This window comes from Pongo abelii, chromosome 6 (genome assembly GCF_028885655.2).
Source record: "Pongo abelii isolate AG06213 chromosome 6, NHGRI_mPonAbe1-v2.0_pri, whole genome shotgun sequence".
NCBI lineage: Eukaryota > Metazoa > Chordata > Mammalia > Primates > Hominidae > Pongo > Pongo abelii.
This window is the reverse complement of record NC_071991.2, coordinates 153269242-153293584: the sequence shown is the minus strand read 5'-3', so window position 1 is coordinate 153293584 and position 24343 is coordinate 153269242. Positions and strand designations below refer to the sequence as shown.

The 24343-nt window shown below is 38.3% G+C and overlaps 1 protein-coding gene and 1 long non-coding RNA gene across 14 annotated transcripts in view; one reads left to right on the top strand and one right to left on the bottom strand.

The window, feature by feature from the left end:
* The window catches only part of RBM33 (RNA binding motif protein 33), a 137546-nt gene that overhangs the window by 83431 nt on the left and 29772 nt on the right, over positions 1-24343 (bottom strand). For 6 of the 13 annotated variants that reach the window (XM_054560051.2, XM_063726242.1, XM_009243468.4 and 3 more), the window contains exons 4-5: positions 19776-19852; positions 17535-17853 (exon numbers count right to left, since the gene is read on the bottom strand). In XM_054560051.2, the coding sequence (XP_054416026.1) occupies positions 17535-17813 (279 nt within the window). In that variant the 5' untranslated portion in view covers positions 17814-17853; positions 19776-19852. Of the gene's footprint in view, positions 1-5382; positions 5896-6253; positions 6357-13384; positions 13505-17534; positions 17854-19775; positions 19853-24343 lie in introns of those variants that run through there. The other 7 variants (XM_009243470.4, XM_054560047.2, XM_054560048.2 and 4 more) reach the window with 3 other exon arrangements.
* On the top strand, positions 5867-12940 carry LOC129060532 (uncharacterized). The gene is made up of 3 exons (XR_008527343.2): positions 5867-6194; positions 12134-12287; positions 12640-12940. It is a non-coding gene; the product is annotated as an uncharacterized LOC129060532 (long non-coding RNA).

The following is a 24343-nucleotide window of genomic DNA, read 5'->3' as shown; positions in this document are numbered from 1 at the left end:
CCAGGCTGGAGTGCAGTGGCATGATCTTAGCTCACGACAACCTCTGCCTCCCAGGTTCTAGCAATTCTCCTGCTTCAGCCTCCCGAGTAGCTGAGATTACAGGTGCCCACCATCACGCCAGGCTAATTTTTGTATTTTTAGTACAGACGGGGTATCACCATGTTGGTCAGGCTGGTCTCGAAATCCTGACCTCTTGATCTACCGGCCTTGGCCTCCCAAAGTGCTGGGATTACAGGCGTGAGCCACCATGCCTGGCCTTCTGTATAATTTTTAACAAATATTACCTAGCATGCCATTGACAAGCTACATTCCACTGATGGGTAGTGTGCTGCTACAACATAAAAATCAAACTATCCTAAGATTATGTTGTGTAAACATTTAAATGTGCATGTAAATCTTTCATTTCACTATAGACATTGCCAAAAATAGTCAAAGGTTTGATTTTTAGTTACTGATTTATTGTGAAAACCTGAAAGATTTATTTTTAATTCTTAATACAGACTGCATATGAAAATCACCATCAAAGTACTTAAAAAAACAGAGAGGTCCACTTAGGCTTTATTTCATAAATGTAGAAAGAACCGGACAAGCAAAGAGGGAACGATACTCAGACTTGTACATATTTTGAAGTTCTCCAGCTAATTCTGAAATGAAACTATGATCTCAGTGTTCTGAAAGAAAATTCAATATTCTATCCCAAAATCTAAACAGAAAGAATGGGTAGTTCTCTGAAACACATACACACACACACACACACACACACACACACACACGCACACACAAAAATCTATATATATATAGAGAGAGAGAGAGAGCGAGAGAAAGAGAAAACACTGCTTACAAAAAGTTCACTAAGTTTTTAATGCTTATTGATAGAATTACTGATACATCATCAAATAAAAATAAAAGTCATTCTACCAACAGTGAAAATTTATGGGTTGGAAAAACTAAGCAAACTGTGCAAAAATTAGAAGAAAAAGAATTACAGACCAGTGTCCTTCATTAATACAGAAACATAATCTTTTTTAAAAGTAAAAGTACATGGAATCTCACCAAATATAAAAAGGATAATACATCACAACCAAGTGGGGTTTATCCAGAAACATGAGGTTAACACTCAAAAATCAGTCAAATCTTACCCGAAGAATTCCAAATCTATGGAGATACTCCTCCTCCTCCTCCAGGAGGTGGGGCTTAAGTTCCTTTCCTCCCCTCTCCCCAGAACTCCATCCCCTTAAGGCAGCCTAGACTTAGTGACTTGTTTCTAAAGAACTGAATAAGGAAAGAGAAAGCAACATTACAATGAAGAAAACTGGCAGACACTGACTGACCCAAATGACCAGGGTGGGCGTTGCCAGGGGCGTTGTGGATGTCATGCGCCCAGTGGCACAAGGGTTCCATAGTGTTCTTTCCAAAATCCACAACCTCAAGCTAATCATGAAAAAAGGGTCAAACAAACTGAGATTGGGAGGCATCACACAGGATACTCAGCCAGCACTTCCTAAAGCTGTCAAGGTCATGGAATACAGGCAAACACTAAGAAACTGTCACACAACAAAGGGGAATGGAGAGACAACGATGGGGTACGTGGCTTGGGTCCTAGACCAGTGAGAGGCCATGAAGAGAAAAACCAGTCAAATGGAAATAAAATCTGGAACATGGTTCATCATTTTTTTAAGTTAATTTAATTCACAATAAGGAATAAAAGCCATATAATTATCTCAATAGATGCAAAAAAAGAAGCATCAACAAAATTCAATACCCATTTCTGATTTTTAAGAAAATCCCAGCAAACTCAAAATAGAAAAGAACTTCTTCAATCTGATATAAAAACGTACAGCTAGCATACTTAATGATGAAATAAACATTTTCCCCCTAACATCAGGAACAGGCAAGAATGTCTGTCCTGAATGTTTCTAGTCACAGAGTACTGGAGGTCAATGATACAAAAGAAAGAAAGAAATGGATATAGATTGAAAAGGAAGAATTTTAAAACTGTCATTATTAACAGGCAATATGATTATTAAGATGTTAGTTTCTCCCAATACGATTTAAAAACACTATCCATTCTCTATCAAAATCCTAACCAGACTTTTAAGTAGTTATTCACAAGTCCATTCCACAATTTATACAGAAATTCGAAGGACCATGAATAGCCAAAATAATTAAAGGAAGAATAAAATTAGTGGATTTACACAACATGCTTTCATGTTACAGTAATCGAGACTGTATAGTACTGATATAAGGATACAAAAACAACGCAACAGAAAAGAGAACCAGAAAGAGACTAAAACCTGATTTTATTGTCAGGACAAGCACTGTAGCACTCCAAAGGGAAAGGAAAGTCATTACAACAAATAGTGGTGAACAATTAGAAAAATGTATGGAAAAAACAGAATCTCATACCACATAGACAGACAGACAGACAGACAGACAGACACACACACACACACACACGCGCACACGCACATATTGAGACAGACCATAATCTTAACTAAAATTAATACTGTAAAGTGTCCAGAAGAAAGCAAGATAATAACCTGGGAGTAAACAAAGATTTCTTAGGTCACAAAATTCTTCATACTTCAACAAAATTAAAATTTTCTGCTCACGAAAAGACATATTTAAGAAAATGAGGCCAGGCATGGTAGCTCACGCCTGTAATCCCAGCACTTTGGGAGGCCAAGGCGGGCAGATCACTTGAGGTCAGGAGTTCAAGACCAGCTTGGCCAATGTGGTGAAACCCTGTCTCTACCAAAAATATAAAAAATTAGCCAGGTATGGTGGTACGTGCCTGTAATCCCAGCTACTCAGGAGGCTGAGGCAGGAGAATCACGTGAACCCAGGACGCAGAGGGTGCAGTGAGCTGAGATCATGCCACTGCACTCCAGCCTGGGCGCCAGAGTAAGACTCCATCTCAAAGAAAAAAAGAAAATGAAAACACAAGCCACAAGCTCAGAGAAAATATTTATAATACGAATACGTAATATGTAATTATCTGCCAATGGAATAATACCCAGAATATACAGACAACTATCTATCTCTATCTAGAATATATGCAGTATGTATGCATACATATTCTCCATAGATAAGACACATGTAGAAAATACATGCATAGGCAGCATATGTTCTCTACGAAAAATACATAGGATATATATATAGCATATATAGAAACAAATAAAAAGACAACCCACTTTTTTTTGAGTGAGAGACTAAAACCAGAAGCAAAGAAGATATACGGAAGTCTAATCGCACATGGAATGGTGCTCAACATCATTAGAGGTCAGACAAATGGAAACTAAAACCACGATGACACACCCACTAGACGGATTAAATCAAGAGATTGGCAACATCAAATGATTAGGAACAATGGGGACTCCCCCACAGTACCGGTGGGAGTGCCAAATGGTACACCCACTTTGGAAAACCAATGGCAGTTTGTTATAAAAGTAAACATACCTCTAGACCGTCTCAGCAATTCCACTACTTCTTAATAACCAAGAGAAACAAAAACACACATCCACAAAAAGATGGATAATATGATCCTTTTAGTAGCTTTATTCATAATAACAAAAAAACTGGAAACAACCCAAATGTCTATCATTGGGAGAATGAACAAATGGGGTACATCCATAAAATGGAATAAATTATTAATACACACAACTACTTGGATGAATCTCAAAAACATGCTGAGAGACAGAAGCAAGACATAGGAGCACACACACTATATGACTACATTTAGGTGATGTTCCAGACTAGGAAATGCCAATCTAGATATAGAAATAAGAACAGCTTTACTCTGAGGAGTCAGGACTGAACAGACAAAAACGTTCTGCGTAATGGAACTGTTCCTTATCAACCAAGGGATGGTAACTTGGATGCATATATGTATCAAAACTTACTGTACACTTTACATCTATGCTTATCTCCAAGTGTAAACATTATCACCATTTCACAAGTATTTTAAATGGTGCAAATGTTTTTAAAGCTTCTCGCATTTCTTCCTCTACACATGCCAAAACTATCTGAAAATGGCAAGTCTTTTTAAATAACTATGTTAGAAGACAATGGCATAACTAGCACTAATGTGGCCGCATAACTATAAAGGATTGATATTTAGTCCTTATAATTAGATCTAACTTGTTTCAAATATAGTGATTTCTCTATATGAACCAAGGAAGAACATTAGTTAAATAAAAGGAGTCACCTAAAATAGGCTTTTCAATTAAAATTAATTAATTGCTTTTAAGTTCTATAATTAAGATTCTAATATAGACCTTAACAGAGCTCCTAGAATGAAGTCATCTGGAAAATTGCAACACCCTTTCTGCCAGTCTTAAGCAATGCAGACCAAGGTGTGCGGCAACACAGATGGAGCACAATGGGATGCTCAGCAACAATGCAGTTATTTAGGAAAGGGAGTCCAGGAACTAGGAAGACACCAAAACAGAGGGATACGTGGCACATTAAAAATGGTACTCCTCCCTGAGGACTACACAGTTTATTTAGACTTCTAAAAAAGATGGATTACAAGCCCTCCAAAACCAAATCCTACAAAAGTTGAAATACTAGCAAATTCTACTTCTCAGCACTTAAAACAGTATTATGAGCACGAGTTCCCAATAATTATCGCATTGACTAATATTCTACAACGCAGACGGGAAAAAAAAAAAAGCCCAAAATATTTATTGCTAGTGGAAAAGACCAGCACATCACCAGCCTCCAGGACGGACAACTGAAAGTCCTAAGATCAAGAGCATCACAAAGAAGCTGCCGTCATCACAAAAGCAAGCAACATAAACAAAGTAAAACTAAAACCAGCAAGGAAAGGATAAAAAAGTAAATATACGAATACCTTTTAAAAATATTTTTCAACAGCAAATTTAAAATTAAATTATGAGATACACAGTTTAAAAGTAAAAAGTAAATAATACATCTAGCAGATGGTATAAAAAAGACAAAATAATACGGATGAGCTCCTACTTTCTGCTAGAAAGATTCATACTGAAAACAACCCTTAGGAAGTTTCACGTGAGAGTGTTAACAGCAAAAAAAAAAAAAAAAAAAAAAAAAAAGAAAAAGAAAAATCACAAGAGTGAAACAAATGCAACTTCTAGCTCTTTGCCTTCCAAATTCAAGGGTCGGCATTTTCACCACCTTATGTTTCCCTGTCTCTTCACATTTAAAAATGAAAAAGAATATTTCTTTACTTATACAAGTTATTTTGCTTATAGTAAAAAAATTTTTAAATCAGAAAATATTGGAATACAAAGACTAAATAATTCCACCATTTAGCAGTAATCATTATTACCATTTCCATCTGTAACTACATAGACTTTTTTTTTTTGAGAATTACACACACATATTTAGATTTGCACTTACAGGGGGAGCTGAAGGGAAGAATTATTCTATCATCTTGCTCTTTACACTTAATGCATCACGAGCACCTTTCCAAGTCAAACAGAACTAAGACAACACTTGGTATACTGCATTACACCTTAAGGTTAAGCCATGATTTAGTCTTCTATACATTGGTTCCATTTATTTTCAATGTTGCAAACAAATACTTGATACATATACCTTTGAACACACATTAATTCTTTTGGATAAATTTGTTAAAGTGGAATTGCTGAGTCCAAGGACAAGAGCTTTAAAGCTTTTAATACTGTCAAGAACAGTGAAGAATATAAGATTTTACTCTACTTGCAAGCTAACAAGTTAGTTGGCCACCATTTCACGGAAGCTGTAAGAAAGCTAAGACTCTTTGTCAGAAATAAGGAGACTAGGAGAATGTTATTTGTATCACTAGCAGTAGCATTCTGCACCAGCTCCAAGAGGCCCCACTCCCAAATGGGCCGTGTGAAGAGAGCCAGGTGACCCTGCACACATAGGAGGCTGTGTTACAGGAGGGACCTCTCTGCACAGGAAACCCTGAATGTGTCACAATGGGCAGTAAGCAAGCCTGTCCTTGACTCCAGAGGAAGACACTGCATCTGTAGCTGTCTGCTACACCAGAATCCTCTAAAAGATATTCCGGAACAAAGGATAGGCAGTGATTTGCTCGCTTTGCTCACAAAACCTGCAGCTAAATGAAGGACCCTCAGAAAACTGTCTCCTGACAATGTTTCCAAAACGCTCCCTCAAGTGAATCAGACTACATCTGATCAATAATTCTGAGGTCTGTCAATATTAAAGTAAGTTAAAATTCTCCATTTTCTTTTAATTTTTACTGAATATATTTTCATACACTTACTGTTCATTTGCTTAATCAAGTCCTGAATTACTGTTCCACATTATTTGTCCTTCTTTTTCTCCCTCCTCCCCCACACAAGAGACACTGAAAAATCAAAGAAAAAAAAAAATCACTTTTTTTCTTTTTTTTTGGACAGAGGGTCTCACTCTGTCACCCAAACTGGAGGGCAGTGGCACAATCACAGCTCACTGCAACCTCCACCTCCTGGGCTCAAGTGATCCTCCAACCTCAGCCTCCTGAGTAGCTGGGACCACAGGTGTGTGCCACCACACCTAGCTAATTTTTTGTATTTTTGGTAGAGATGGGGCTTTGCCATGTTGCCCATGTTGGTCTCCTGAGCTCAAGTGACCCATCCACCTAGGCCTCCCAAAGTGCTGGGATTACAGGTGTAAGACACAGCACCCAGCCAGGTCACCATTTTTTATAGTAGCCCTCTTTTGTTTTAATATATTAATGACGACTGTCCAGGAACTGAAGTTAAAAACACCTAGAACTAGAAGGCACTTCCAGAAGGCACCCAGGCAATGATAATACTTGTTAACATTCTTATTCTTTAACTGCTTTGCAATAAAAGTTTACGTAACCATCATTTGAAAACTGAAATCTACAAAACCTTTCCCTATTTTAAGATATGCTACAAATATTATAGAGTATCAGGGAAGAATAAAGAAAATATTGTTATCTAAAAACTAAAATAAACTACAAGGAAAAACAAACAATAAAATTAGTTTTCAAACTTCAAAATACCACAAACATCCAAACTAAAAGAGGAAGTTCGAACCCATCACAAAGAAGCTAAAAACCTTGAAAAAAGATCAGACGAATGGCTAACTAGAATAACCAGTGTAGAGAAGTCCTTAAATGACCTGATGGAGCTGAAAACCATGGCACAAGAACTACGTGACGACTGCATAAGCTTCAGTAGCTGATTCGATCAACTGGAAGAAAGGGTATCAGTGACTGAAGATCAAATGAATGAATGAAATGAAGCCAGAAGAGAAGTTTAGAGAAAAAAGAGTAAAAAGAACAAAGCCTCCAAGAAATATGGGACTATGTGAAAAGACCAAATCTACGTCTGATTGGTGTACCTGAAAGTGACAGGGAGAATGGAACCAAGTTGGAAAACACTCTGCAGGATACTATCCAGGAGAACTTCCCCAATGTAGCAAGGCAGGCCAACATTCACATTCAGGAAATACAGAGAATGCCACAAAGATACTCCTCGAGAAGAGCCACTCCAAGACACATAATTGTCAGATTCACCAAAGTTGAAAAATGAAGGAAAAAATGTTGTGTAGCCAGAGAGAAAGGTCGGGTTACCCACAAAGGGAAGCCCATCAGACTAACAGCAGATATCTCAGCAGAAACTCTACAAGCCAGAAGAGAGTGGGGGCCAATATTCAACATTCTTAAAAAAAAAGAATTTTCAACTCAGAATTTCATATCCAGCCAAACTAAGCTTCATAAGTGAAGGAGAAATAAAATTCTTTACAGACAAACAAATGCTGAGAGATTTTGTCACAACCAGGCCTGCCCTACAAGAGTTTCTGAAGAAAGCACTAAACGTGGAAAGAACAACCGGTACCAGCCACTGCAAAAACATGCCAAATTGTAAAGACCATCAATGCTAGGAAGAAACTGCATCAAATAACGAGCAAAATAACCAGCTAACATCATAATGACAGGATCAAATTCACACATAACAATATTAACCTTAAATGTAAATGGGCTAAATGCTCCAGTTAAAAGACACAGACTGGCAAATTGGATAGAGTCAAGACCCCTCAGTGTGCTGTATTCAGGAGACCCATCTCACGTGCAGAGACACACAGGCTCAAAATAAAGGGATGGAGGAAGATCTACCAAGCAAATGGAAAACAAAAAAGGCAGGGGATACAATCCTACTCTCTGATAAAACAGATTTGAAACCAAAAAAGATCAAAAGAGACAAAGAAGGCCATTACATAATGGTAAAGGGATCAATTCAACAAGAAGAGCTAACTATCCTACACGTATATGCACCCAATACAGGAGCACCCAGACTCATAAAGCAAGTCCTTAGAGACCTACAAAGAGACTTAGACTCCCACACAATAATAATGGGAGACTTTAACACTCCACTGTCAACATTAGACAGATTAACGAGACAGAAAGTTAATAAGGATATCAAGGAATTGAACTCAGCTCTGCACCAAGTGGACCTAATAGACATCTACAGAACTCTCCACCCTAAATCAGCAGAATATACATTCTTCTCAGCACATCATACTTATTCCAAAATTGACCACACAGTTGGAAGTAAAGCACTCCTCAGCAAATGTAAAAGAACAGAAATTATAACAAACTGTCTCTCAGACCACAGTGCAATCAAACTAGAACTTAGGATTAAGAAACTCACTCAAAACCACTCAACTACATGGAAACTGAACAACCTGCTCCTGACTGACTACTAGGTACATAACAAAATGAAGGCAGAAATAAAGATGTTCTTTGAAACCTATGAGAACAAAGACACAACATACCAGAATCTCTGGGACACATTTAAAGCAGTGTGCAGAGGGAAATTTATAGCATTAAATGCCCACAAGAGAAAGCACAAAAGATCTAAAATTGACACCCTAACATCACAATTAAAAGAACTAGAGAAGCAAGAGCAAACACATTCAAAAGCTAGCAGAAGGCAAGAAATAACTAAAATCAGAGCAGAACTGAAGGAAATAGACACAAAAAACCCTTCAAAAAAATCAATGAATCCAGGAGCTGGTTTTTTGAAAAGATCAACAAAATTGATAGACCGCTAGCAACACTAATAAAGAAGAAAAGAGAGAAGAATCAAATAGATGCAATAAAAAATGATAAAGGGGATGTGACCACCGATCCCACAGAAATACAAACTACCATCAAAGACTACTATAAACACCTCTACGCAAATAAACCAGAAAAACTAGAAGAAATGGATAAATTCCTGGACACATACACACTCCCAAGACTAAACCAGGAAGAAGTTGAATCCCTGAATAGACCAATAACAGGCTCTGAAATTGAGGCAATAATTAATAGCCTACCAATCAAAAAAAGTCTAGGACCAGATGGATTCAAAGCCGAATTTGACCAGGGGTACAAGCAGGAGCTGGTACCATTACTTCTGAAACTATTCCAATCAACAGAAAAAGAGGGAATCCTCCCTAACTCATTTTATGAGGCCAGCATCATCCTGATACCAAAGCCTGGCACAACAAAAAAAGAGAATTTTAGACCAATATCCTTGATGAACATTGATGCAAAAATCCTCAATAAAATACTGGCAAACCGAATCCAGCAGCACATCAAAAAGCTTATCCACCATGATCAAGTGGGCTTCATCCCTGGGATGCAAGGCTGATTCAACATACGCAAATTAATAAACGTAATCCAGCATATAAACAGAACCAAAGACAAAAACCACATGATTATCTCAATAGATGCAGAAAAGGCCTTCAACAAAATTTAACAGCCCTTCATGCTAAAAACTCTCAATAAATTAGGTATTGATGGGACGTATCTCAAAATAATAAGAGCTATTTATGACAAACCCACAGCCAATATCATACTGAATGGGCAAAAACTGGAAGCATTCCCTTTGAAAACTGGCACAAGACAGGGATGCCCTCTCTCACCATCCCCATTCAACATAGTGTTTGAGATTCTGGCCAGGGCAATCAGGCAGGAGAAAGAAATAAAGGATATTCAATTAGGAAAAGAGGAAGTCAAATTGTCCCTGTTTGCAGATGATATGATTGTATATTTAGAAAACCCCATCGTCTCAGCCCAAAATCTCCTTAAGCTGACAAGCAACTTCAGCAAAGTCTCAGGATACAAAATCAAAGTGCAAAAATCACAAGCATTCTTATACACCAATAACAGACAGAGAGCCAAATCATGAGTGAACGCCCATTCACAATTGCTTCAAAGAGAATAAAATACCTAGGAATCCAACTTACAAGGGATGTGAGGTACCTCTTCAAGGAGAACTACAAACCACTGCTCAATGAAATAAAAGAGGACACAAACAAATGGAAGAACATTCCATGCTCATGGATAGGAAGAATCAATATCGTGAAAATGGCCATATTGCCCAAGGTAATTTATAGATTCAGTGCCATCCCCATCAAGCTACCAATGACTTTCTTCACAGAATTGGAAAAAACTACTTTCAAGTTCACATGGAACCAAAAAGGGTCCCACATTGCCAAGTCAATCCTAAGCCAAAAGAACAAAGCTGGAGGCATCATGCTACCTGACTTCAAACTACTACAAGGCTATAGTAACCAAAACAGCATGGTACTGGTACCAAAACAGAGATATAGACCAGTGGAACAGAACAGAGCCCTCAAAATAATACCACACATCTACAACCATCTGATCTTTGACAAACCTGACAAAAACAAGCAATGGGGAAAGGATTCCCTATTTAATAAATGGTGCTGGGAAAACTGGCTAGCCATATGTAGAAAGCTGAAACTGGATCCCTTCCTTACACCTTATACAAAAATTAATTCAAGATGGATTAAAGACTTACATGTTAGACCTAAAACCATAAAAACCCTAGAAGAAAACCTAGGCAATACCATTCAGGACATAGGCATGGGCAAGAACTTCCTGTCTAAAACACCAAAAGCAATGGCAACAAAGGCCAAAATTGACAAATGGGATCTAATTAAACTAAAGAGCTTCTGCACAGCAAAGGAAACTACCATCAGAGTGAACAGGCAACCTATAGAATGGGAGAAAATTTCTGCAACCTACTCATCTGACAAAGGGCTAATATCCAGAATCTACAATGAACTCAAACAAATTTACAAGCAAAAAACAACCCCATCAAAAAGTGGGTGAAGGATATGAACAAACATTTCTCAAAAGAAGACATTTATGCAGCCAACAGACACATGAAAAAATGCTCATTATTACTGGCCATCAGAGAAATGCAAATGAAAACCACAATGAGATACCATCTCACGCCAGTTAGAATGGCAATCATTAAAAAGTCAAGAAACAACAGGTGCTGGAGAGGATGTGGACAAATAGGAACACTTTTACACTGTTGGTGGGACTGGAAACTAGTTCAACCATTGTGGAAGACAGTGTGGCAACTCCTCAAGGATCTAGAACCAGAAATAACATTTGACCAAGCAATCCCATTACTGAGTATATACCCAAAGGATTATAAATCATGCTGCTATAAAGACACATGCACATGTATGTTTACTGAGGAACTATTCACAATAGCAAAGACTTGGTACCAACCCAAATGTCCATCAATGATAGACTGGATTAAGAAAATGTGGCAACATATACACCACGGAATACTATGCAGCCATAAAAAAGGATGAGTTCATGTCTTTCGTAGGGACATGGATGAAGCTGGAAACCATCATTCTCAGCAAACTATCTCAAGGACAAAAAACGAAACACTGCATGTTCTCACTCATAGGTGGGAACTGAACAATGAGAACACTTGGACACAGGAAGGGGAATATCACACACCAGGGCCTGTCATGGAGTGGGGGGAGCGGGGAGGGACAGCATTAACAGATATACCTAATGTAAATGACGACTTAATGAGTGCAGCACACCAACATGGCGCATGTATACATATGTAACAAACCTGCACGTTGTGCACATGTACCCTAGAACTTGAAGTATAATTAAAAAAAAAAAAAGAAAAAAAAAATACCACAAACAAAAAGGACATGGAATTAACAGGCACCAAATTCCTTGGTTTCTCTCTCAACTATTTACCACCTGGAATGATCTCCACGCAGTCTTCTGTCTACTTCTCTCTCCTTTACTGGCTACTTAGATTTTTCTCAGATGTCTTCCGCCTAAATTACCCCTTTTCAGGTTTAACCTAGACTGGCGCTAGCTTTGTAATAAAGAGTGCTACAGAATACAATGATGAACAAGACGCACGTAACCTCTACTCTCTGCACACTTTTAACATCTTCTTCAGCTTTGTCTTAGTTCTTGGACATTCTTCTACAACTGGAGAATCTGGGTAAGAGTTCTTTGTATTATTCTGTCCTTTCTCTAAGTTTCAAATTATTTCAAATAGCGAGTGAGAAAGAGAGAAGAAAGCACATACACACAAAATCAAATTGAGTTTGGTGGAGGGGGAGAAAGGGTATGTGCAAGAAGTGCTTCTGTTTTGTAATGTGCACAGCATACACATTCATAGACTGTCATAGTATTATTCATATTGGGGGAAAAGGGTAAAGTAAATGTTTTCTGGACTGAATGTCTAAATCCTTGAAATAACACCTAAAGTAAATGGCCTAAGTCAGTAAATATCAGTTTCCATGGCCTCCTGACAAAAGATGAAAACTGTATTAAGAAAAACTCTTGTGAAGTTCTCAGGCTGAAGAATGATTGGTGGCTTGCATGTCTGGCCCACAGCAGCTAGTTCTGGGGTAAGAGAACAGCAACTATTTAACTCTACGCCTCACCCCACCTTTCTCAGTACAAATGCAATCTATCTTTCAAGACCTACCTCAGAGTTCAGAGGTTCACCTCCTTCCATAAAGCCTCATCGACCACGAACCTCTCTCCCCACGGGGTTTCCTCGGTGAGCTCCTAGCACTGTCTCTGAGCCTCTCTTGGGAGGTTTTACTTTTTTTGTTTTCCCATCACAGGTATTTACACATCTTTTTTCTCTCCTATTATTAGACTCCAATTTCCTTGAAAGCAGGAATCAAGCTTCATCATCCTTACTTCTTCAACACTAAAAATGCACCTAATTACAGAAACCTTGCAGTATTTGTTGAATAATGGTCCAAATTAACTGTTACTGACTAATTAAAAAGAATTACAGCACTGCTTTCAAAGCACTAACATATACGTCACATTTCTGAACTATTTCCACCCACAACCCCACAAAACATTTACAACACTCTAACACTTAAAGGGCACACGCTATGCAGAAATCACAGCACACCAGAACTCACTTCCCAAGGAGCCTAGAAAGTTCAAGTTTTTCACTATACACTCACAGTTCAAAGATAGGTATAGACTTTCGCTAATGCTAAAAAGATGCTCATTTTAAGTCTGGGGGGAAAACAGCAAACTTTTTACTCTTTTTAAAAGATGAACAAATACCTCTTCAGTTGCAGGAGCAACCTGGGCATCAGTAATCTCATCTAATTCATCTTCAGCCACACAGTCTTCCTGCTCTCGCAGCCCTTGTTGCCCACCATAAGCCTGCAAGTATTCTTCATCCTAACAGCCATTAAAGAGAAAACAAGTTTTTCTCATACAGCTTTGGGGTGGTTTTTTACGCACTTTTCGTCTTTATGATTCATGCTTAATAATTGTAGAAAGTTTTACTATGGTGATTAGCTTACTGAGCACAAAGCACCAGGCCCAGAAACAGAGGGGAACCTCCTCTGCGTGTTAATGCAAACAAAGCATATCATGCTGGCTCAGCCACCAGAGCGAGTGCCATGGGCTCTGCCTCAAACTCCAAGTGCCCTGTCACAAAGCTCCTCTGCAAATCAACAGCACGGAAGAGCCACCTTCAAAAGACATGGTTTATGTGCTCTCAAAGAGGAGCTCAGCAGCAGGAGGGGGCTGAAGTCATGCCCAACTCTATTTTTGTGGCAATGTAAGACAACAAAAGTGTCAGCAATTAAACAGAGGAGCTTTTTAAAAATCATGATTAGTATGTTTCTCCATTAGGCCCTCTTCTCAAATGAGAGAAAGATTCCAGGTTTTGTATGAAACTTAAGGGGCGTATTAGCAAGCAAGCATCCCTTCTGGGTAGATGGAAGAAAGCAGGCAAGCTGGCTGGAGACGACCACAACTGCAGAGAAGAAAAAAGGGCTTCTGGTATTGCTAACGAGTGAAAACGTCTGATCCTACTCAGTGGAGGTAGACTTCCCAGGGTCCCAGCCTACTTGCTAAAAAATGAACAGTAAAATGGTTCCAAAGCAGACAACCTCAAAGAGTGAACAACCTACAGAAATTTAACAACCTACTGTATGGTACATGACAGTCTCATCTAGAACCCCCAAATAAAGCAGCTGTATTTAAGGTGACAAACCACCTTAGTTCCCACAATTCTCTCAAGACAATCTGAACACAATGCATTTTATTTTCCAGAAAAAACTGTTAGCGTCCTATCAAAATAACAACTATCACTACCCATGAATCACGGGCAGCAGGACATTCATATTTCAAATAAAGTCAAATAAATGATGCTAATCCAAATCTTCAGCCAGTGTACAAAGCAGTATACAGTCCACACCCCTGGATTCTCGCTGGGAAACAAACATCTGCTACCCATGACATAAAATGTCAACCTGAAATTGTTTTTACAGAACAATAAACTCTCATTCTATGTTAATTTTAAAGGCCTTAAATAAACTGATTGCACTTAAAGGTAGAAATCACTCAACACAATTTTCTAATATTTTGTTGACTAAACCAATATACACTCCTTACTAATATAATGAGCACACATTTTCAAATGAAATCACAATTCACTCTCAAAAACAGCACCAGCAACATTCACAGGAAAGAACAGCAGAGCTGTGCGTCCAGCTTTATTGATGTCTCTGGACCTCCCTTTCTTCACAGGGAACAGCAAACCCTCCCACTGTACATTCTGGGGTTTCATGATTCTACACCCAGTTATGCACCAAAGCCCCTCCATGTGGCTTTACAGGTAGGTTCCAACAGATCCACATTTCAGAGTTCAAGTCTTAGAGTGGGGGTTAACAACCCAAGGGAGAACAAAAATCACAGTTACACAAGCCATTTAATAAACTAAAATGCCATTGGGGTACACAGAGACACAATCTGCTCATGCGTTCATTAGTCTAATGGTGAATAAATCATCTGGGCTTCAGTGACAGCCTCCAAAGACAGAGAGAGAGAGGCTCCCATTGCCGAGCAAGATCAGAGTACCTCACAATTTAATTCTCTGTGTATCTCCTCCTGTCCAAGGAAGCGGCCATTTCAGACCATTCAGATGTTACCATTGTGATCATCATAAAACAAGAAAAGAATGACCATGGCTAGAACACATGTATTAAGATGCACCGATAGTGCTCACAGAGAGACATTTAACTACTACTGCTCAACTTTAAACTTTACAACTCTCTGTGAAAACATTAGAACACTTTCAGAATTTCTAAGTATTTTTTTACTTTAAGACTTTAATTCTGAAAAAAAATTCATTTTAATGTGGAAGAGTACTATGAGTATTATTAAATTGCCACATTTTCTTCTTTTCAACACCTGAATCTTAGACCACAAGATGTTGGATAATTAAGTTGGATTTTATTACAACTGGGGCCTATGTGTAATCTCAAGTTTGACAATGGAATACCAGAGAGGGAAATTCCTCACTTGGAAATTCTCTTTACAACAAACTCTGCAAGAACACCAAAGTGAAAGAGACCTCCTGTGTGGCTGTGCACACGCATTCTATCAGGCACCTTCCACGCTATGATCTGTGCCGCCTAGTACTAAGTTCACAGGTAGGGCCAATGTTCATGACACGGTTTAGCAATATTTGTGTCTGCAGTGCTTAGACATCAGTAAAGACTTGTTGGACTGCTGAACTTACAGGAGGAAAGAACCCAGGATGATTAGCCAATCATCTTATTTTACCGATCAGTAACAGAAATAATAAAATACTCTAACTAGGCAATAACTAGGCACAATTCTAAAAGATCTTGGTTTAATTTTCAAAAGCATTTTAAATTACAGTGTCTCACTTTAAGAGCATACAAACACACCAGTAAAGCAGAAGGCACGTGCCTACATTAGTGAAGGATTACCAGAACAAATTATTACAGGGTTATGGAAATAACAAGTTCCCCATGATGCCTTTTACATGATTCTATTTACCAAAACTACAAACATTTCTCATTACTGTATCTACCAAAGAGCAAATATTAACCAAAAGAAATTAAATCTTAAAACTATTGAAGGCCAGGCACCGTGGCTCATGCCTGTAATCCCAGCACTTTGGGAGGACGAGGCGGGCAGATAACTTGAGGTCAAGAGTTCAAGATCAGCCTGGGCAACATGGTGAAACCCCATCTCTACTAAAAATACAAAAATCAGCCAGGCGTGGTGGTGGGCGCCTGTAATCTCAGCTACTCAGGAGGCTGAGGCAGGAGAATTGTTTGAACCCAGGAGGTGGAGGTTGCAGTGAGTGGAGATCACACCACTGCACTCCAGCCTGGGCGACAAACTAAGACTCCGTCTCGAAAAAAAAAAAAACTATTGAGACACCTAAATACAATCATGACTGGAACTAAATATTCAAAGGTTCCACATAAACAATTAATCCTTTTTAAAATTACTCATACACATGACCACAATTCAGCAACATCTAAACTATTTTTTTGAAACGAAAGCTTACTCCGAATGAAGATGTAAATACAGAAAAGCAGAGCTACTCCCATTGCAAATGGGCTCTTTTAAGGCCCCAGTTCTGCATACTTCTGTCACCACACCAACAGCCCCATTCACTCGGCCCCCATAGTGTTCCCCAAAACCCTAAAATTCTACTACAGCTACTGAGACCACATCCTTCCCTCATAAATTTCGTTACATGCTTATTTTAAAAAACAAATCTCTTTCGACAATGAGTCATTAAAAGATGAGAATCTTACACTAGTACATTTTTTCTTTCTTGTTGGTTCAACTTTGAAAAAAAAACTACCTACCAAAATCATCTTTCTGAAATAAAAAATCAGCACAATCTTCCTTCCTGATTATAGATAACAAATTATATGTGACATTTTCTAAACTAACCTCCAATCTCTTTATTCAGGTTTAGACAGTTCTCAGCTACAAAAAGGATGAATGAACAGGACATCAATCACTTTGGAATATTAGCACCTTAAAGATGTCTTTAGCAGGTCAATAATCTTTTCACCTTAGAAGGACTTTATCAGATCTTGTCTAAAGCCTGGATAAAAGCTCTGCATTAAGTACTGCTAACAACTGACAGTGTATCCCCACCACACAAAGCTGTTTTCTTCCTTAGGGTACAATCCTCAAGGTCACGATTCTTTGCAGCCTTCCAGAATGACAAAGGAGCATTACCTCTGGCCAAACAAGCTGTCAACACAAACTTTGTCATAGCTCAGATAAAGAAACTGGCAGACAGTGATAATAAGGTCTAATTTCCCCTCCCTCCCAGGGGAGGTAAATAGATTTCAAATCAGTTTAGAAGCCTATGCATGGGAAGCCAGGTTATCTTTGGCCATACAAAGGAGAAAAGACTCACTGTAAATTCATCTAAAGGTTCATTGATCTCGATGTCTAACACTTCATCAGTGTAAAGTTGCTCCTCCTCTGGCTCTTCCACATATTCTATTTGGTCTTCTGTCAACTCAGCTTCGTGGCCTTCATACTGTCCTTCTTCTGGGTACTCTTGAGTATACAATTCTGATCCATCAGATTTGTGATAAACCAGTTCATCCTCTCCTTGTTCTTGTTCATACTCAGATTCCTGTTCTCCAGATTGGTCGTTAGTGTTGTCAGAGAGTTCAAATGATGTAACCATGCCAGATGTAGCATTCAGACTAATTGTAACACCCTGAGAACTAGAGAGGACGAAAATACAAAAAAAAAAAAGCACCCAATGAAGAGAGGAGCTCAAACTAAATCATTATATAAATAGCTGTTACAAAGATTTAAACCATGACTGATAAAAAGTTATTCCAGTTACTGACAAATGCACATTAACTCCAACAGTACTCAAAATGCTATACAGAGCCAGTGCCCTAAACCCTTAATGCATACAGCAGAGCTAACTGTGCTATATGGAGCCGGCCACAGACTGGCAATGCATATAGCCCCTTTACTTATCATCAGCTGCAGGTTATTTGACCAAAAGAATTAAATCAACCACAGATGAAACACATCTGACTGGCAAAAGTCCAAGACTGAAATCAAATAGCCTATATTTCATTCTAATTTACAAAATGAAATAGAAACTGCTAAGATTTCAAAGTAAAAACAGAAGTATTATTCTATAAGGAGAAAATCAGAATTGGAATTTTAAGAACAATTTTTCTTTCTTACATCTGTGATAGAAATTATAAACTCCTGTTTAAGAAAATCAAAATATTAAAAATTTGTGTGAAAACACATTTCAGTGTTCAAATAAATAAATTTATATTAGTCACAAATATCTTTAAAAATTGTTCATAATTTCTAAGTAAAATAACAAAGGTTTTGAAACTGCAAAAAAAAATCATGTTCCACCTATTAAATCACAACAGTTAAATACCAAACAATAAGGTGCAAGACAACATTTCCCATGCAAGACCGTGCAGATAAATCCATGTTCACACACAGCACTCAATCCTAACAAAAAATTAATACACCTCTTAGACTTCAAGATACTGTGTCTAAAAAACTTCAGTGATGTACTTCTAAAAGGCAATCTAACTCAAAAGATTAAAATATAACAATGATGTCAAAGAATGGAATTGGGAAATGTATCTGACTGGCAGAATAATTTAAAACTTATTTTTACCTGTAAAAATTACTTTATGTTAGAAAATCTGTTACAAATCCATGGCTCGATAATAAATGGCATATATTTGTTAATTACATTTATAACAAGAGCTTGTCTACATTTTCCCGATGTTTCCTCATAAAATTAAAAAAATTATTCCACCTACCAGTGTCTCTCTCCTCTTTTAATATAGCTTACTATATGTCAACAGGACAGTCAACGTATCGTCAACTAGAGTCTAAAGTACCACCTCCCAAAGTGTCCAAAATGGTAATTCAGTAAATGATATAAATAAACTGGCTAAAATGAAAACAAATGTAGCAACATCAAACTGCAAAAGTGTTAAGAGTCCCAGGCCACTGCCCTCCATCCAAATAAAGTAATTCTTTTAAAAAGCAGTATATATCCATACTAAATTTTCACAACCTACACTGAACAGAACTCACAGAGATCATTAAATGAAAGACCTACTGATTTTTTTTTTTTTTTTTTTTTTTTTTTTTTTTTTTTTTTTAAAGACGACGTTTCACTCTGTCTCCCAGGCTGGAATGCAGTGGCACAATCTCGGCTCACTGCAACCTCCACCTCTGTGGATCAAGCAATTCTCCTGCTTCAGCCCCCCAAGTAGCTGGGACTACAGGCGTGGGCCACCACGCTTGGCTAATTTTTGTATTTTTAGTAGAGACAGGGTTTCACTATGTTAACCAGGCTGGTCTCAAACTCCTGACCTCAAGTGATCCACCTGCCTCCGCCTCCCAAAGTGCTGGGTTTATAGGCATGAGCTACAACGCCTGGCCAAGAACTGCTTATTTTAAACAGCTGCTCTGTTTACAGAACATCCATATGGCTTCTACAGTTATTACTAGTATTCCATTTAGAATGTAATCATGTGTTAAAGATATAAGGCTACATTATTCAATTACATTCCATTGTAATTATAAATAACAGTTCCTATCAATTTAGTTAAATAAAGAACATTTATAATGAGGTAATACTGAGTACCTGAAATTTTCTTCATCTTCATTATCACTCTGCAAAAGATCATCATTTAGCTCTTCATCTGACAAATCCGACTGATTCTAATTAAAATAAGAAATATAATTAATGTGTGTCACTTCCATAAAAAGGCTTGTTACAAAGCACAAAATTACACTGACTGAATTGTTTCTAGCCTTATATTAAAACGTTTGCCACCCGGAAGGCTTTCTGGTCACCAGTGGACAATCAAGAAATCCCACACAAGGCATGTGGATCCCTCCTGGGCTCAGCTTCAGGTGCCCAGGCAAGTTAAATGTAAAAACAGCAAGTGTAACGATCACATTTATTCTCACACAAAAGAGAAAAGGTAAGAAGTCCATTGGTGGAAGCTTACGAACAAATATAATATTTCCTTATAATACCCAAAAAAAAGAAAGATATCCTTAAAGGTACTACTAAATTTAACATGCTAATATCCAAAACCTAAAGAATTTTTAAACAACATAAAAAAGTGTAATTTTAGAAATAAGATTTTAAATAACTGAATCACTAAACTGAAATAAAAGACTATAATAAAACTTTGGTTTTTCCAATACAGATCACATATGGAAATAAATGTTAGCAGCTCAGTTCCCCACTCCTGTGCTTGATGGTGCTCCTGCCTATAAGCAGAGAGAGCCTAGCCATTCTGCCAAGAGTTCCAGGTTTTCTTAGGTTATATATATTTGAGCATCTTAGATTAGGTTGGGGTGGGTGTTATTCACACTGTCTCACTACTTATTCACACTACTTCACACTTTCCTCCCTTTTTAAAATTACTTATATGTATAAATGGTATATATAAATTACTACTCCCTTCACGAAAGCCAGTCAAAGCCACACACACACTGTCATTCACACATATTCATTCTTAAAAAGTAAAGACAGAAAAATCAACTTGGTTTTCTTCTTAAAGGTGAACAAACAAGCAGTCTTTTCCTGGTAGTTACACTTTATAAAAACTTATCTGTATACTTTATTACAGTATTTCTGATAGCCAAAAATAATCAATCTTATTAGCACTTCTTAGTCGCACAGGACTCAACCTAATCACTGACACCACAATAAGATTAAAAAAAAATAACACAGGACATATACTCAGTTTATTTGCAGAAGGGAGAACAGATATGTGTGATAACAAAACGGACTGCTTAACTGACAGAAAATGAAGTTTCTGGCTGGGCACAGTGGCTCATGCCTGTAATCCCAACACTTTGGGAGGCCAAGGCAGATGGATCACTTGAGATCAGGAGTTCAAGACCAACCTGGCCAACATGGTGAAACTGTGACTCTACTAAAAGTATAAAAAATTAGCCAGGCGTGGTGGGGGTGCCTGTAGTCCCAGCTACTCAGGAGGCTGAGGCAGGAGAATTGCTTGAAACCGGAAAGTGGAGGTTGCAGTGAGCCAATGCACTCCAGCCTGGGCAACAAGAATGAAACTCCATCTCAAAAAAAAAAAAAGAAAATGAAGTTTCCATTAGGTGACCATATAATCTGTCATCCACACAGGGCCAGTTCTGAGACTGAAAGGAGACGCCGTTATGAAAGTGAGAGCTATGAGCCAGGCCTACCACAGACAAACCTCAGTTTGGCTGTCCAACTCAGTAAATAAAACTTCAGGAAAGCTTTAAAAATTAATAATTCAATGAGAGACAAATTTCATTCGAGAGGCTGCTTCTCTGAGTTTTTTAAACTCTTAGTATTTGTCAAAAATCAATGAGCCAAGAATGCATCAAGCAAATAGAAAGGGAATGTGTACTGTGGTGGGTGGGCCCTCGTGGGAGTCAAATCTCCTTTGAGGATTATTCAACTTTCCTCTCTGGCTTTTAAACCTACTAACAGACACAGGAGGTGATAAGCACAATATCCGCTTCACTGAGAAAGCTGGAATGGAGAGCTAGGCTACATCCTTGAGGCCAAAGCTGATTTCAACACATCCTAAAGAACTGGAGTGAACAGTTTTCTCAGGCTCCAGAGGGTTCTACTCAGGATGGTCTGCAGGAAATCAGGGCCACAGATCTCAAGAGATGAAGATAAAGTGGCCACAGAGGCTAGTGAAATCCTTTCTCTCAATCTTTCCAAACAGGTCATTTCTCCCATGGGGAGAGAAACAAATATGAAAGAAAAAGAATGGTTCTCTCCAATACTCCCAAGAACATAAAACCTTCATGGAATAGCCAGAGTTTAAAAATGGGAAGAAAATGGTTCCCAAAACATTCTCCAACACAGGCATCTATGAAACAGGGCCACCTCAATGTAACAGGAGAATGTCTGTCCAACGCGAGTTGATGAAGTTAAATACAAAAGCTGAAGAAGGAACTGCAAGCTGGCAGCCAACTTCTACCTCACTCTTACCCACTTTCTAAAAGCTCTAGCCTGGTCACATCAGCCTGCTTTATCCTCAATTTGAAACCTTAATTATTTAAAACTGAGCCCTAACAACCTTCTTGACATGAATGAACTTGTCCCTGACAGTCTGACCCGTGTGCCTTCCTCAGTACTATGCGCCTCCCTCGGGCTATCTGCGCCTTAGGAGTCTCTCCAAGCAAAGGCTCATCATTGTGCCTTTTGTGGGGACCCCAGTGGGAGAAAAAAATTGTTCAGGCAGCCAGTGTACTCGTCATGTGAACTCCATTCATAGACCCTGTAGTAATTAACTCGCTAATAAATACGTGAAAAAAATTCCATTCTCACTAGAAATCAAATAAATAGAAACTAAACCAACCAGAAATCATTTTTCATCTATCACACTGACAAAGATTCTTTTTGAAAAGTAGTATCGAACAGGGAATGGAAAATCCAGGGCAATGCTTATTCCCTGCTGCTAGGAACATAAATGGATCAAACATTTCTGGAAGACAAATTGGCAATACAAGACAAGAATCATGAAATGTTTCCACCCTTAGGCCAGAATTCCTCTTCATAGAAACTTCCTAAGAAAAAAGATCCCAAAAGCATAGTAAGATTTGTCCATTAAAATATCATCATAATGCTTGAGATTTACATCAAAATAATTCAGGAGGTAGGGAGTGAGTACGTAAACAGGAAGCAAAACAGCCTTTAACTAAAAATTGCTGAGGCTGGGCGACTGACACCTGAGAGTAAACGATACTGTTCTCTCCCCTTTTGTATATGCTCGAGATTTTCCACAAAAAGGGTTTTAAAAAAACTCATAAGCAATGAGCTGGAAACAACCTCAATGTACACAGGAGTGACTAGGTATACTGTAGCATATACAAACATTGAATGTTGCCATTATAAAATATTTTAAAATAACCCTAATGACAAGAGAGAAATGCCAATGATACAATGTTAAATTTAAAAAAAGCAATGTTTTATATCTATAATTCATTTTTTTTTTTTTTTTTTTGAGACAGAGTCTCACTCCGTCGCCCAGGCTAGAGTACAGTGGCGTGACCTCGGCTCACTGCAACCTCTGCCTCCCAGGTTCAAGTAAACCTCCCCAGTAACTGGGATTTCAGGCTCGTGCCACCATGCCCGGCTAATTTTTGTATTTTTAGCAGAGACGGGGTTTCACCATGTTGGCCAGGCTGTTCTCCAACTCCTGATCTCAAGTGGTCCACCTGCCTCGGCCTCCCAAAGTGCTGGGATTATAGGCGTGAGCCACCACGCCCGGCCTATATTTCGGTCATATTTAAAAACACATGGGAAAAGAATAAAAGACAGATGGCAAAATGTTAGTCACGACTGTTTACATCTTTTTCAGGCTTTCTTTTTTTATATATTTTCAATGCCTTGATTCCTATAAGGTACAATGCATTTATGTTAGAAAAGAACAGAGAAAAGGAAATGAGAGACACATCTCCTGTTCCAAAGTAAACACACTTCCAAAATGTCCAAAGCAGATGAAGCCCCTCCACTGAGGCGTCGGAATGCACTGTCACTGGGCATGCTCCGGTTCCAGCCCAACACGAGCAACTTACAACAATCAGCTCAACTGAGAAAAGTAAGATGACTTCCCCCAGAACAGTCAGCATTACTGTCCAAACCAAATAGTATTTCTCCATCTTTACTGATAACAGTCCTGATCCCAAAGCTTTTATGAGAGGAGGTCACATGTAAATCAAAAGAGAATTACAGCTTTCTGGAAAGAAACAGGGCAAACCATGACATGAGGCTTGCCTAGAGATAGAAATCCAACTTTATGTCAAAGTATTTTACTACATTTAAACTTTTTAATATCTAACTTATTCTCCATTAAAGCATCTTAAATACAAAGAAAAAAGTAGCCACTTTAGGTACAAAAATACAAGTGAGAGCACCTCGAAGAGTGTGCAAAATAATTCCCCAATAGAGGATAAAAACAGGAGACTTTTCCCCCAGTGACCATGAGAAAGGACTGAGTATCCCACTCACACTCCAGACATCACACTACAAGATGGACCAGCTACGAGGCTCTCTCACTAGACTTTCATGTTCAACTTATATGGATGTATTTCAGTTTACTCCTATTAGGTGGATTTACAACTAACCGCACTAACTCTTAGTGTTAGAAGTGATGACAGAGCCATCTAAAGGAGGGAAAGCGGGGT